Genomic DNA, 15,131 nt, shown 5'->3' with positions numbered 1-15,131 from the left:
TCCAGTACCACAGCACATAGGGTGATAGAGATGCCACAGATTATGCTCTCAAGTCTAGAATATTCTTAACTCTAGAGAGTGGTTTTGACAATCAAGCAGCCATGGTCTCGTGCACGTGGCAGCCCAGTCACCACATACAAAAACAATACATATGAAAAATAAGGGGAAATTAAATTAAACGGAGAAAAACATAAACATTCCGAAAAGGCCACTCGAGGTACTAGACATTTTGGAAATGCAAACTATGCGAGAGTACTCTCCATAAAAACTCAAAGGCTTTCTTTTCCTCAATTTGTGGTTTTTTCAGTTTAAACTTTAGATTAGTAATAACTTCCTTGGATATTAGATTTTCCTCTAAGTTCCCATTTTTACCACATTTTTATGTCTTATTTGTTATATTACTTATGTTTTATTTAAGTATATTAAAACTGTGAGATTTTATCCTAAATTTTCCTCTTCATCTATATTTTATTGTTTTAGTGAACATTTCAATGTGTTCTTTTCCTAGATATTTCTTCAATGTATAGCAAGTTTTTCCAATAAATTATCACTTTCCTTTTTTTGTTGAAAATGTTTTTTATTTTCCTTGATTTTATTGTTTCAGAACAATATTTAATGGACGGGCTGCCACATGTGTGAAATGCCAACCATCAATATTGTTTCAAGGTTTTCACACGTTGCCATCTTGCATCCGCATCCTAAGAATCAAGAAATTCCTGCCATGGCATCATCGATCATCACATTATCAGAAATGTTTGTCAAAATAATATCAGAAAGAAGTGTCACCTTCAGGGAACCAACCATCCAATGCATGATTGATTTTCTAGATGATGTAAGCTTTATTTGCCCCCAGCCTCTGGATCCTAAGACGATGTATATAGCCAGATTAATATCTTGTATAAAGAGATCAAAGTTTGATATTGCCAAGAGGAGAGAAACATCAAAAACACGGACGACAAACTAAGACGAACATGCCAACAAAAAAGTCCAATCTAAACACTAAACACTGAGAAACGTATCACTCGCACGCCGTCCAAACCCGAACGTGAATTCTCCGGTGATCCACTCGAGCTTCTTTCATCACAATTTTTTTATCTGGACTAGAACAGGTAGACTCCATCTAGGCATTGCCAGAAATTTGAGAACTTCACAAAGAAAGGCAAGATGAAGGTTTATCCGAAAGGTAAAGAAGATGGCTCCAACCTCCAGCATTTATGGTTAAGGTCATCAAAACTATCATCTCATTGCAGGGCCAGCAGCCGCTTGTATCTCTCCACCTTGTTGCTGTTGTCTTTCTTCTTCTTCTACCTCAAGTGCATTTCCCTCTCCGGGACAGGTCAAATTATCATCATTCGAAGACAAGTTTCCTCTCCTCTCGCTGCAACGATTCTCGAGCTCCAAGCACTCCTTAAGCTGGGCCACGACCTCCGCCATAGTAGGCCGCTCCCGGGAGACCTCTTGCTTGCAATGCAGTGCCAAGTCAGCAGCTTTCCAGACAGAGTTGATGTCATAGTCCCCTCCCATCTTTGCATCCACAATGCTCTCGATGTTTCCTTGGTCGAGACTCTCGTGCACCCACTCACCAATGTGGATGCTCATGCTGTCGCTAATCGGTATGACCGGGGCATGGCCCGTGATGAGCTCCAGGAGGACGACGCCGAAGCTGTACATGTCGCTCTTCTCGCTGATGTGATAACTGCGGAAGTACCTGAACAATTGGTAGACGAAGGGGTCCTTAATTATGACAAAGTAACAACACTTCAGGCAATGTTGAAGAAGTAGAGTATACAGGAGAAGATATTGATGCTGTGTATGACGTACTCAGGATCTAAGTACCCAATGGTACCAGCTGGCTCGGTAGTTATATGTGTTTTGGAGTCGCTGAAAGCCTTGGTCAGGCCAAAATCAGCAATCTTAGCCCCAAGATCTGTGGTCAGGAGGATGTTCCTGCTCTTCACATCTCTGTGAATCAATGCTGGCTTACAGGCGATGTGCAGATACTCAAGACCTGTCATAAAATAATAAGTATTCCTACTTTTTTGTTAATAGTCATGTGCAAATGAAATCACAGGACCTAGTAGATGGCAGCTATGTCCGAACCTTGTGCAGCATCAAGGGCGATCTGAAGACGCTGCTTCCAAGTGAGTGGTTTACTAGTAGAAGTGGCTTCGCATGTCAACAGAGATTAAACATAGTTAGCTTAAAGAAGATTCTGGAAAACTTCATGGACTCAGTTAGTAATTACGGATAATTGAAGGTATATGCAGTTCTCGTTTGAATGAAATGTAATGTTTCTGTAATCCGATTTTCAGGATACAGCACATATATAGCTGGTTTAGTGCGCCTAAAAATTTGATTAGCCAATATAAGAATCCACATTTGAATGGCCAAGATGAACCTCTCAGATGATCCTGCAGGCTCCCTTCGGGCATGTACTCGTAAACAAGAGCCAGATGATTTCTGTCCTTGCAGTAGCCAACCAAAGAAACTAAGTTCTTGTGATGAATCCTTGTCAAGTGTTGAGCCTGCAATATAGCATGCAGCACTGTCATTCAGATAATTTAAGTAGAACTCATAATGAGCATGATTAGTAAGCGTAGTTTTGTAAAACTACACACACAGAAAAAAAATATATTAAAGAATTCATTCATCAAAATTTGTAAACAGATGACTACACGAAGAAATCTGGGGGACAGACAGATGAAAGGATTACACATGAATATTTTAATTGTGACACATAGAACTTCACATTGATTTTTGTTTTTACCTCAGCCAGAAATTCTTTACCCCCTTGGGAAGATGACTCAGAACGCACTTTCACAGCAACTGGGTTTCCATTCTCCAAATAACCAAGGAAGACAGGTCCAAACCCACCCTTTCCAATCTCTTGGCTAAAGTTATTTGTAATATGCTTCAGTTCTTTGTAAGAGAACTCTCGGCTCCCAAGTAATGCTGATCCATCTTCATGACCAGTAGCCTTTCGCTTAGCTGAATACATCCACAATGTAATGGCAAGCATTTTATTTTATTTTTATAACAAAAGGCAAAATAAATGAAATACAAAACAGAAACCATCATTTCCATCTGACCATGTTACCTTTTCCTTTGAGCGCTTGGCGCAGCAAAAATAATATAACAAATAGTGTGATGGCAATAACTATTGGTACAACTATTGCAGCGAGAAGTGTCCCATTGATCTTCTTTCGAACTGGTTTGCAGGAAGTACCATTGCCACAAAGATTTGGATTGCCACCGACCCTGGCAATTATAAATATACACAATAGTTAAATTATAATGTGCTTCCATGGTGTTCCAAATAAAGAGAGATGACCAACTATAAATGCTGGAAGGAACCACTACTTCTCTATAAATACACTGATCAATCAGACCTAATAGTTAGCTAGTAAAATGTAATACTGACACTATTTTTAAAGGTGCTTTCATAATGAATGCTCTTGAAGAAATGAAACTACCCATGAAATGCACTGGGACAAAGTAAACTGATATATAAGATTCTTCCAACCGTTAGCATATTATTTTATTCACTAGAGTTACTGGTCCTTATTGAATTATCTAGTACAGTTGATAAGTAATGATGACGTAACTTATCTTTCCAGCTAACCAGAAGTAATACACCTTACTGAATGAGCAGTCAAAGAAATTGAAAAACAAAAGGCCCAAATAGCAAAGCATACAAGTTAAAGCAGTTAGTATGATATTAAATCATCATTTTTTTAAATATTACTCACATCATCCAAAAACAATGAGCATTTACTGATTTACATATTAGTGTGTATTTTTTTTCTTTGAAAAATATATTCAAAGTTAGTTAAATTTTGGCAGTTGAACATACCTTAGTGATAGGGATCCATTTTGGGACCTTTGTAAAAGGCTGTAGGGAATTGGTCCACTCAGATCATTGCTGGACAAATCCCTTTAAAGGAAAAACATGGTATATGAACCATTGCCCGGAAACAGTTGTGCCCAGATTCAATAACGAACAGATAAGTAATAAGACTTACAGAAACATTAGTGATGAAAGTTCCCCAATAAAATTTGGAATAGGACCAGATAAGTTGTTGTGTGACAAATCCCTGGAAGGAGTAACAGATCTTGTGAATTGCAGCTAATAAGGGAAGTGGGAAATACAACGTTTTTGGAAGTGTTATTTTCAGCTTCACTGCATGACTGAATACAAAAAGCAAAAGTATGCATCTAGTCACTGCATACGATGAAGAGTTACGTTTGTCTCCCAAACTATATCATTAGTTTTCTGACAGTATATTTCTGGTGAACGGTGTAGAAAAACGAGGAAGCACATATCATGTAACCAGAGTTCCTATATGTAGATACAGACAGTTCTTTCTTTTTCCTAAAAACATGGAGACACAGACAATTTAAGAAATGTATTGTTATCCACTGGGAAGTTCAAGAGAGTTTCTCTGTACTACTGTGTAAATTTTTTCAGGTAATTCTCTCCATAAACAAGCTAATCATCTTAAGAATATCAGTACAAGCATTCCTTTTTTGGTAATTTTCAAACGTCTGCGAATTAGGTGCATATAGATTGGCTTATACAAACCTTCGTGTTTTAATAACAAGTACACTACTAGTTCCTACATATACTAAAAAACGCAGGTGGGGAGAATATCCATGTGGGTTTACTTTTAGTATAAAAAAAGATAGTAGCATGTTAAAATTCCACAGTGAGAAATGATTATGAGAAGTAAGAACCTACAGATAGTGGAGTGCTTTGAGATCTCTAAAGTTAGTAGAGATGGCACCAACTAACCCAAAGGAAGACAAGTTTCTGCAAAAAAAGTAAGCCAAGAACAGTTAGCTTCTCTTGTTCATTTGTCCTAAACGTTTCTTAGAAATGTCCAAATATTCAGCGTATGAGAATGGGTTTTCCTTTATTTCATCCAAACATAGTTATGAAACTTACAGTCCCATTATTTCAGAGGGGCTTGCCGATGGATATGAGCAGTTTAATCCTCTCCATATAAAAGCTTTCGGAGTGCATGGATCACCCATCCAGTTTTTTACCACACCAAAATTGTCTTGGATTGCCATCATAGCTCTAGCTGCTTTGCAAGAACAAGGAAGATGGTTAATTAAACGAATAGACAAGCAGGCAAGCTTTTAAGATGCTAATACACCTCGAATGTGATAAAGAACAGTCTAATCCGACCCTCTTTACTGCTAGGAAAAAAGTCTACTTCTCAGTCTTGAACTTACACCACAGCCATGAACAAACAGACACTACAACAACAAACAATCGAAAACAAGCTCCACCATTTGGATAGAAGAAACTTCCACAAAAAAAATGCTAAAACATAAGAAAAAATGGTACAAACAGATCAATAAACGGAACTTAGTGACATGGCAATGGCATGGCAGTAATGTGGTGGACACGTGGCATGCATGTTACACTAAATCACTAGTGAGACTACCCGAGGTTATAAAAAATGATGGTTTCAATAGTTTGAGGTTGTCAATCGAAAGGTTTTAGAATTCAGAGTTGAAAAGTGAACTTTTGTCAAGGTTCAGAGTTGGAAAGTGGACTTTTGTCTATTGCAAATTAGACAGGACCCTTAACATAGTAACTGTAGCTGGTTATATACCCTCTCTAGTCCGTACTAATATTGCATCACTAAATCCATACCGTCTCCAGGATCAGTTGCAACCGCAGTTATCAGTTTCACCAAGTACATCTCCATGGCATTGAGGATAGGTGGAAGTGTTGCATTTTTTGTGGCAACAAGTGAGACACTATAATTTTCCATCCCTTGCACAACACCGGAAAAATAATTGGCGAATAGGAATGTTGGGGTGTAAGGTCGCCTGTTCCATGTCTTGTTATTGATAATGATATCAAACTGCCGCACCGCTTTGCTCGGTACATGCTGCAGCTCAGCAAAGTAGAAAATAAAGAAGTATTTGGAGTTTATGTTCGCCGATGGATCAGATGGATTCCATGAGAAATCAATTCTTGAGCTATTAACAGTTGCTGCATTTTGCATAACAGATGGTGGCACATCGTAGACATCCCTGAGGTTATTATGCATTGGAGATGTTGCAGATATCGTTGTACAGTTCGGAATTGCATTATATGTCGTCCAGATGCGGTCTAGGGGGTCCGAGGGGTACCTGTTTAGACCAATGAAGTATATGTTTTATGCAGTATTGTAGTCCACTGAATTAACTAGAGTCAAAACAACCATCTCTCTGTCAAAAAATACACCTTGCAGATAAAACTTATGCAGTACGTATAAGGCTAAAAGCGGCGGTTACAGCCTAGAGTCATTTATAAATATATTTTTCTGCAGGATATTCAGCGACCGAAATTTTACTTCTGTTGATCAAGATGGTGCTAATGCGGATTTATGTTAAAATTTGATAACAACAATTCTAAGTCGAAACTAACCTGATTATTGAATTGTCTGTGGGTCCCATGTGGAACCGATTAGAATTAACCAGCACGAGCGATTGACTTGCATTTACCTCTGGGTAGAGGGTGGTATTCAGTGGCCTCAAATCCAGCCCAGAAACAAATGGATTACCCATACCTTTGTTCACCAAACAAACTTGCAAGTAATCAGTAGGAGCCACAAGTATGATGTCCATCCAGTTGAATGCTCCTGCATCACTATAGTTAACTTCATGCCAGTAGTTTGTCCCCAGGTAAAGATCAAAGACAGGAGGTTTGCCCAGGCCATCATAGTTTCCATAGTAGAAGGATGCACGAACAAGGTACTTGTTTCCCATCACCAAGGATCTCAGGGTGTAGCAATTCCTCGGACCGTGTGGAAAGAACCGGAGATTGGAATAGCGTTTCGCTAGTGACGGCTCCATGTAATCTGAGGAGATGATGCGGTTTTCTCCCGTGGTGATGAAACCATAGTCTGATACATATACTATGTTTGTAATGGAATCTTGGTAGGTAGAATTCAGTGGGATACCACAATCGATGCTTATGAAACCTGGAAACACAATACAAGTCAAACAGATTTATATCACCATTGGTTATGCACTTATGCATCACGGATTTCTATCATTGACCTTGAATAAACTTTTGGCTATGAGCAACAGAGGTGCTTCTCGTTGTGCATTTTCTAAACAGAAAGAGCAGTAAGAAATAAGAATTGAGGGGCAACGCACCTTGATAATCAGGCTGTCCATGGATCAACTGGAACATGTAGAAAAGGAGAACTGCTACACATAACTTCATGCTTATTCTTTACTCTTGTGAGCAAACTAGGAGAGAGAGAGAGAGAGAGAGAGAGAGAGAGAGAGAGAGAGAGAGAGAGACTGTCATATATGCATGTCCATGGGAGTAGCAAATGCTTTCACATGGTATTACGGTTGTCCTATTCCATAATGATAGATCAAGAGGGTAAGTGTGCAGTGAGCTAGTGCAGCTGTTTGGAAACACTTTCGTCATGATAATGAAGTATCTTCCACCAATAGAAAGGATACAGCTGCGAAATAATTGCAACTTTTAGACTTGACTCTATGATCCCTTTGTTGGCATTAGAAAAAGACTGTCCTCCCATGTGGTTTGGTCATCTCGTAGTAGAATAATAAATCAGAAGGGCAAGTAAACCCCATGGCTGAAGCATTTCATGGTATGTACTAATCTCCGGAATGGAAACAGTGTGGAACTAATTGCATCCCAACCGATATTGTTGTGGTGATCTTGTGGCCGTGGACTTGGTGCCTAACTTAACTGCTAAAGCTTGTGCTTTAAACTAACAAGATGTTCCTAACGAATCTTACAAGTGGCACACAAGCATAAAGTTAGGGAAGAATAAGGTGCCTCATTGCTTACTTATTAGTACTATGGGCTTAACTACGGAGCAGTTAATAATTTTAACAATTGGCATTACCGCAGAGAAGTCCTGATTTTTCACCCGGATTTCATGCTCTGCCAACAGCTTCAGATGGCGCCCCGCAGCTGCACAGCGACCACGTACCGTACCTGGCCAAGACAAGGGCGAGCGCCGCATTCGGAGACCCTGAGGCGCGGTCGGCACGCGCAATCCGTACGTCCCCCGGGGCCCCGACGGCGACGTCGCGTGTACGAGCCCACGGGTGCGGCCGCGACAAGACACCACCGCACCAACTACTCGGCCAGTGGATGGCAGCGAGCGACCAGATAGTGGAGTCGTCCCTGTCGGTCTCCTCTCCTTGACCTCGGTCTCAGTGGGCATGTCGGCACGCACTGCACTGCCCCGAAGGAGATGCAATGCAGGCAGCCGAGGGAGCCATTACGCCGAGCACCCTGCGCGCGCGGCGACCGGAATCGACCCCGGCACGCACGCGCGCGTCCGCGCCGAGAGGAGAAGCGCGGCGTCAAGGTCGCCGGTCCCCCAGAGGGACGCGCACGGGGCGCGACCATGGCAGGTTGGCAGCGCTAGCTGTGGCGATGACATTTCGTCGAACACGCATCGGGCACTGCTTCTCGAGCATTACCACCACCAGCACCCTCTCCGTGGGCAGCGGGGAGTCAACATGGAAATTTCGCGGTGCCACGGAGGGAAACTGGACTGCGGGGCCCGATGTCAGTGATGGAAAAACCTTTCCCGCCTTCCCTCTTGGTCAACTCAACGTCAACCATCAATCTGGTGATGTTTTATTCTCTTTTTTCTTTCGAAATTTCATTCCTACACGAATGAAACAAAGTAAAACCTATACGAATTAATCAACAAAAAGAATGTACAAATCCACCCATCCATCCATCGATCCTAATAAAAAAAATCGCCTTCTCCCACTCTTTCTTTTCTCACATTTTTCTCAGTTATTCAATTAACACTCCTACAGCTGAGCATATTCACCGGCCGGCGACGAGCCGCTTCACAGGTCTCGTTGCTCCCGCAGCCGCTCCTCCGCGTCGAGCTCCATGAGCCTGGAGAAGACGCCGACCATGGGCGCGGTGTTGTACGTGCAGGCCTCGGTCTGCATGTACGCGCCGCGCTGGTCGTTGAACCGGTCCTCGCCGTCGGGCCCGCCGACGACGGCGCCGACGAGGTCGTGCGGGTTCTCCTCCCCGGCGCTGTACCACGAGTCGAACCCCTGCGCGCACCCGATGAACCCCTTCTCGTCCGCGAACGACGCCGTCGACGCCGCCCGGTGGTGCACCCGCCGCGGGTACTTGTCGCTGTACCCGACCAGGTAGCTCGTCTCCATCGGGTTCGTGCCTAGGATGTAGTCCGCCTGCGCCTTGGCGAACGCCAGCACCTCCTCGGCCCTGACCACGACGTCCGCCGCCGTCTCGCCGCCCGTGTCCGAGGTGTCGGCGTCCTCGTCCACGGTGCAGCGGAGGGGCTCCCCGAGCGCGGCCAGCAGGTCGGAGTGGACGGTGAGGAGGAATACGGCGTTGGTCACGTACTGGAGGTTGTTCCAGGGCCGGATGAAGATGAGCCCCGCCGGGGTGCGGGGCGCGTTGCGGGCGGCGCCGCCGGGGTTCTTGTTCATGTTGGAGCACACGTAGAACTCGGCCTTGGCCCGGAACTTCTCCAGCACCGCGCGGTACTCCGAGCTCAGGTCCTTCTCCTCCAGCAGCAGCTGAACAATGGCCCAGAGAGAGAAATGTTAATCACACGGATCAAAACAAACTATGCTAATCAACAGGATCGCAAGAAAAAATGAGCCCTAAACAGCTGATGCATGGCTAATTTCGTTTTTAATTGACCGCTAATTTGCAAATAAAACCTTTGACCCTCTCTAAAAAATATGTTGACCTCTAGGCTCTAGAGGCTGCATGTCGACCAGGAAGATTGTGATCTGCACCTTCTAGTAGTCAAACTATGTGCCAAACTTAATAGCAGGGTTGACTTGAGCAGTGATCGCTGGTAGTCAAACTATGTGCCAAACTTAAATAGCAGGGTTGAGTTGAGCAGTGATCGTTGTCAACCTGTCCTCCATGTGTCTGGTACTATTATATACGAGTGCAGAATCTTGACATCAACTCACCCGCGAAAAAAAAAATCTTGACATCAACGGACAGACGCCATGGCGGAATGGCATCCATCGTTATGGAACTTAATTTCAGTGCCGTACCGAATTTATCAGGTTATAAACCAACCCGGCCGAACATCAAAGAAAATGGGCCGCATGGGCCACATGATCCTTGTGGGCTCAGTTACCAGTGCTCAACTCATGTTGTGATCCAACCACTCTCCTTCTCTCCCAGACATGTACTCTATTTAATCCAAAAAAAAACATGCAACTACTGTCGGTAGAATATATTTTTTGTCTCATGTGCTTCCACTCTTTCCTTTCTCCCATCACCAATTGAAAAGCCTGTACACATCAGTAACAGCTGCTGATGTGTTTTTCATTAAACAACTGAAGAAATGACCACTCGACCCCTCCATTCCACTTGGGCAAGTAAGCAGCTGTCTAGCCAGAGTAGGTATCCATCATTGGTTGAATCGCTTGCTTCAAACATCACATCCCAAGGACGCATGACAGAGACAAAAACAGCTTGTGGATGACCAAAGAAACAGGCATGTGATCGATGAGCCTTCACCCTCATGGCAAGAGGAGCCGGCCGCATGCTGCCTTGCGTTCTAAGCATATGCCGAACACAAGGTGTGGTCAAAGGAGTTATGATTAGGAAGGCAGTCCATTCCTACAAGACCTCAGTGACAGTGCAGCCATCGCCTCACCCTCACAGACAGTCCAGGGTTAGGAAACCGGTCTGTTTCTGGAAGGTTTTTATATAAATAAACGGCAGCTGCCAGGAGGATAGAGCACATGTGAAAGGAATGCATTAGAAATGGTTACCAAGAGGACAAAGGCACAGGTGGGGTAGATCAAAAGATCTCTCCTAGTCTCATGGCCGGCCCCGTGTTTGTATATAGTATAAAACAAATTTGGGCATCTCTCAACTTTCTTCATCCTCTTGGTGGGCTGAGCATCGCCTGCTCCCCATGATTAGCTTTTTTGCTAAGAATCATCATCAATCATATCATATGCTCACTTAACTAGGGTTTGCACATGGGTGCCCCTCGACGAAAATCAACCTCTACGCAAAACCTAACGTTGCAACGTACCGCAAGAAAGTTAGGGGTAGACGATCAAGAAGTAGAAGAGATGGGGCGGGCGGAGTTGTTGGGCATGGCGCATCATCCATCAACTCCAACGGAAGCACCCCAAGAAAGCATGCTAGGTAAGGTAGGGGTAGCCATGCTTGCAAGCTAGAGAGAGAGGGTAGCTAAGCAAAAGCTAGGGTGCACCAAACACGCGGCTTGCTCCTCATGCTAATATACAAAACCGGTGGCACAACCAAATCAACAAAGTCATACTACGTCTGTCAAAATTAACCATATTGATCCCATATGGTAACCCCCTACTATTTAGTTACTCCAGTAAATTAACCAAAAATTACTAGTACTATACTGGTACTACTAACTAGTAGTAATTTTTTAATTTTTTTTTGCCAACTAACTACTGATAGTAATTTTTTAAATTTGGACTAAACTAGTGAGTAGTAATTGACGTATGCCTTTGACTAATTTACAGCTGCCGCGATCGGCGGTGGAATGATCCTATTTCTTGTGTGGAAATCATTCTGATGATGCATGCAGCGATGAAAAGGTAAACAAGTTTGACCAGCTGAAGGAAAGGTCGCTAGGTTGGTGCAGTGCATGCATGCATGGGTTGCGTGCATGCGTCAGCAATGGAGAGACAGAGAGAGGTACTGATCAGTGATCACTGATCGAGGTACTACTGACCTTGGAGGCGAGGACCTGGAGGCCGGGGTACTTGATGTCCCAGCTGAACTCGGAGACGCCCCAGCCGGTGCCGCCGAAGTCGTCGGCGTTGGCGACGGCGTAGTCGAGGTACTCGCGGCCGCCGGTGGCGCGGTGCAGCCACAGCGCCGCCCACAGCAGCTCGTCGTTGTACCCGCTCGCCGACGGGTAGTAGCTCTTCACCACCCGCACGCTCGCGTCGTACCGCCCCCGGTACTTGTCCGCGAACTCGAACAGCTGCACGTAATAATACGTACGTACAAATTAGTTAGCAATACGCGTACGTATAAATACGACGACATCTATACGTAAAAGAAATACTACGACATAGCCGAAGCGTCAAGCGTGTGTGTGTGTGTACGATGGACGTTGAGCTGCCCGCTGTCACATACCAGACCCAGCTGCAGCTAGTGGATCGAGTGTCGTATTTTTTAATCGTGAATTCTGTGTAAAGGGAGCTGACAAAAGCTTAAAGGGAAATTAAGCTGGTGCTAATCTAGTCTGATTTTTGTGCTTTATGTTTGATTAGTTTTCTGTGACAAGTATGTACTACGTGACAGCGTACCTGCTGCGCGTGGTGGAGGAGGAGGTGCGCGTAGTGCGCGTCGCCGGCTCGCCGGAACACGATGGACGCGGCGGCCATGGCGGCGGCCGTCTCGGCGGCCACCTCCGAGCCGGGGTGCTCGGCGTCCACCTTGTACGCCCGCCGCGACGTCGTCATGTCCTCCGGCCGCTGCCAGCAGTAGTGGTCCGAGTCGCCGTCGCCGACCTGTGCGTATGCGCGCGCGCCACACGTCGATCGGGTCAGAAAAGATGCAGTGTGTGTACGCTACGTAGTAACGTGTTTACACTTTACATTCTGCGCGCGCGGCCGGTCATGGCGACGGCGGCGTCGATCGATGACTGACCTGGGTCCAGAGCTCGTTGGGCGCGGTGTGCGCCTTGATGAAGTAGTCGGTGCCCCACTTGATGGACTGGAGCGCGTGGGCGCCCTCGCCGGCGGCGGCGATCTGGTCGCCATATTCGAGGACGGCCCACGAGAGCATGGTGACGGTGAAGGCCATGGGGAGGCCGAACTTGACGTGGTCGCCGGCGTCGTAGTACCCGCCCACCAGGTCCACCCCTTGCTCCAGCCCGTCGGTGAGCCCCGAGTGGCCGCGCCACCGCACTCGCTGGTTGTACGGCAGCCGGCCCGACCGCTGCGACTCGAAGTAGAGCAGGCTCTTGGACAGCGCGTCCCCGTAGTCGTGCCGCGCCGCCGCCGCCATCACCAGCGACGCCACCGCGACGGCCGCGGCCAGCACGAACCTGCCGGTGACATCGCTCATCTCAGCGACCGCCCGTCGTCCCGCGCGCGCGCCAAGAAAGAAACCCGCGGTCGGTCGATCGGCCTCCCGTAAGAAACTCCAAACCAAGCGCCTATGGCGCGACCGACCTTGCTCGGTCGCTCCGCGCCCGGCCGATCGATTCCCGCCGCAAACAGAAATGGCCACCGGCGGCCGGCCTGGCTCGCGGTCGCTCGCCGGAACGGGCTTCCAAGAACGGAAACGGGTCAGCGCCGCCTCCGAAAAGTGAACCTGCGCCTCCTCCTTCTCCTCCTCCCTGGTAATTGAAGCTCGAAACGGAAACTGATAGATAAGATAACCGACGGAGTAATTGGCCCCCGGCCTGCCTAGCTCCCGAGTAGAGTAGTAAATAATGGCTAATGATCGGCTTCCAGCTTTAGCGGCGGACCTCCTCCTCCTCTTCCTCCTCCTAACCCTCCTCGACAATATCTTCGCTGTACATGGCCGATGCTGCGTTTATATATGGGCGCGCAGATATACAAAGTAGTAGGAATGGATTGCGATGTTGGGTTGGTGGGCTGTGTTGAAAGAAAGGGAGGGAGGGAGGAAGAAGGCTTTGGGGCTTGGCATGCATGGCGATGGATGGCGGTGCGGTGCGGTGGCTTGGCAGGGGGAGGACAGCGACGTCCCGGGAGAAGTCAGTACGAGCTACTACTCCAGTTCAGGATTTTTCTTCTTCTTCTTCTTGCTCAACTCGTGCACGCGCGCGAGTTCGTTTCGTTCCCTACGTTTTTGGGGGTTGGTCCACGCGGCCCCACGCCCCGGCTGCTGTGGTTGGTCGGTCCAGCCCCCGGCCGGTCCTCGCGGCGGAACGGGGAACGCTTCCGGTGTTTCCTCCGGCGCACGATCGCCCCGGTCTACGGTCCAGATCGAGTATGGTCCTGCCGTGCGTAGCTCCACTGCCCCGGAGCCAATGCAAAAGGATAGTGGGGCAAGTGATATGAGAAGAAATGCATAGAAGTAGCGTACTTACAATGCAAACTATATATTCCACCTATTGGAGATGCCCTGATGCCGTCATCAGAATATGTTTTGTCTAACACAATGAATAACACTCTCTCTCCTTTCGAAAATACTTGGCGTGGTTTCAGTTCAAAATGAACTGAAACCAATACAAGTACTGTGGTTTAGAACGGAGGGAGTGCTTTTTCTACTAGCTGGAATGCCACATGACATGATCGAGAAAATTTTGAGCGTCTTCCAGGTCCACAACAAGGTCGGTAATAAAAGATAGACAAACTTAATCATTTAATCTCAGCCACTTAAAATTATACACCATTTATAACCAACCTAAAACTGAGCAGTATGGTGCAAGTCTGCAAATTTAGCAAAATGTAACTGCAGTTATTAGCATTAATTTAGTTCCACAACTTGTGTCGCCATGATAGGCACATTTTATTTGCGAATAAATGATAAACATGGCTATTATTATTTCTTAATAAAAATCATTTTCGTTGTTTGTTGTTGTGTCAATAAGTTGTCGATTTTCCGTTGTGTCTGATTTCAACAGAGATTGGCACACACCACAAGGACAGTGCAAATATATTCAAGGAAATGCATTTCAAAGTCCAAACTGTGCTAACCGGGCCGGCCGGTGTAAGGAACGATAGACCAATGAATCCTTTTGGCCATTTCTCGGCGGTTGGTCCAGAACTGTTGTGATCTCATCGTCGCACACCTCTTAATTAGGTCAAAATTTGTGGAGCACAAGTGCGCAAAATTAGCAAAATGCAACGAGAATTCTTGTCCTCAAACTGAGTTTCACGCAACCTACGAATAGACAAACCAGCCGCTTTTCATTCCCATGAGAAGGAAGGAAGGAAGGTGCATGGAGGAAGCCACATACTACTCCTACTAGGTTCTTTGATTTTTGGCAAAGCTAGTGTGTACTTTGTGTGGCTAGCTCTTTCTGTTGTAGGTGAGTCGGGCCGTTGCGGCGTCGCCGTCAGGTGGTGTGGTACATCGTTAACCAAATCGTGTGATGGGTCCCGTCCGTGGCAAGCGAGGGCGCGCATCAGCGTGCGGC

At 46.0% G+C, this 15,131-nt stretch overlaps 2 protein-coding genes across 4 annotated transcripts; both read right to left on the bottom strand.

Annotated features, from left to right (window-relative positions):
• Positions 1 to 859: 859 nt before the first annotated feature.
• Positions 860 to 8,533, bottom strand: LOC123136319 (probable LRR receptor-like serine/threonine-protein kinase At1g05700). 3 transcript variants are annotated; one of them, XM_044555683.1, is made up of 13 exons: positions 7,162 to 8,533; positions 6,428 to 6,983; positions 5,666 to 6,150; positions 4,946 to 5,084; positions 4,739 to 4,810; positions 4,023 to 4,094; positions 3,854 to 3,934; positions 3,098 to 3,258; positions 2,768 to 2,988; positions 2,399 to 2,525; positions 2,101 to 2,166; positions 1,847 to 2,008; positions 860 to 1,708 (listed from the first exon to the last, which is right to left on the bottom strand). In XM_044555683.1, the coding sequence occupies exons 1-13, from the start codon at positions 7,229 to 7,231 to the stop codon at positions 1,596 to 1,598; spliced, it is 2,325 nt and encodes a 774-aa protein (XP_044411618.1). In that variant the 5' UTR covers positions 7,232 to 8,533; the 3' UTR covers positions 860 to 1,595. The 3 variants fall into 3 exon arrangements, with proteins under 3 accessions (XP_044411618.1, XP_044411615.1, XP_044411616.1); XM_044555680.1 differs by having other exon boundaries at positions 1,822 to 2,008; positions 7,162 to 8,530; XM_044555681.1 differs by having other exon boundaries at positions 1,822 to 2,008; positions 7,890 to 8,529.
• A 73-nt stretch (positions 8,534 to 8,606) lies between these two features.
• On the bottom strand, positions 8,607 to 13,702 carry LOC123136320 (endoglucanase 5). The gene is made up of 4 exons (XM_044555684.1): positions 12,668 to 13,702; positions 12,325 to 12,528; positions 11,742 to 11,996; positions 8,607 to 9,567 (listed from the first exon to the last, which is right to left on the bottom strand). Exons 1-4 carry the CDS (start codon positions 13,085 to 13,087, stop codon positions 8,857 to 8,859), a joined length of 1,590 nt encoding a protein of 529 aa, XP_044411619.1. The 5' UTR covers positions 13,088 to 13,702; the 3' UTR covers positions 8,607 to 8,856.
• Positions 13,703 to 15,131: the final 1,429 nt, after the last annotated feature.

Source organism: Triticum aestivum, chromosome 6B (genome assembly GCF_018294505.1).
Source record: "Triticum aestivum cultivar Chinese Spring chromosome 6B, IWGSC CS RefSeq v2.1, whole genome shotgun sequence".
In the NCBI taxonomy this organism is placed as follows: Eukaryota; Viridiplantae; Streptophyta; class Magnoliopsida; order Poales; family Poaceae; genus Triticum; species Triticum aestivum.
This window is presented reverse-complemented; position numbering and strand designations above follow the sequence as displayed.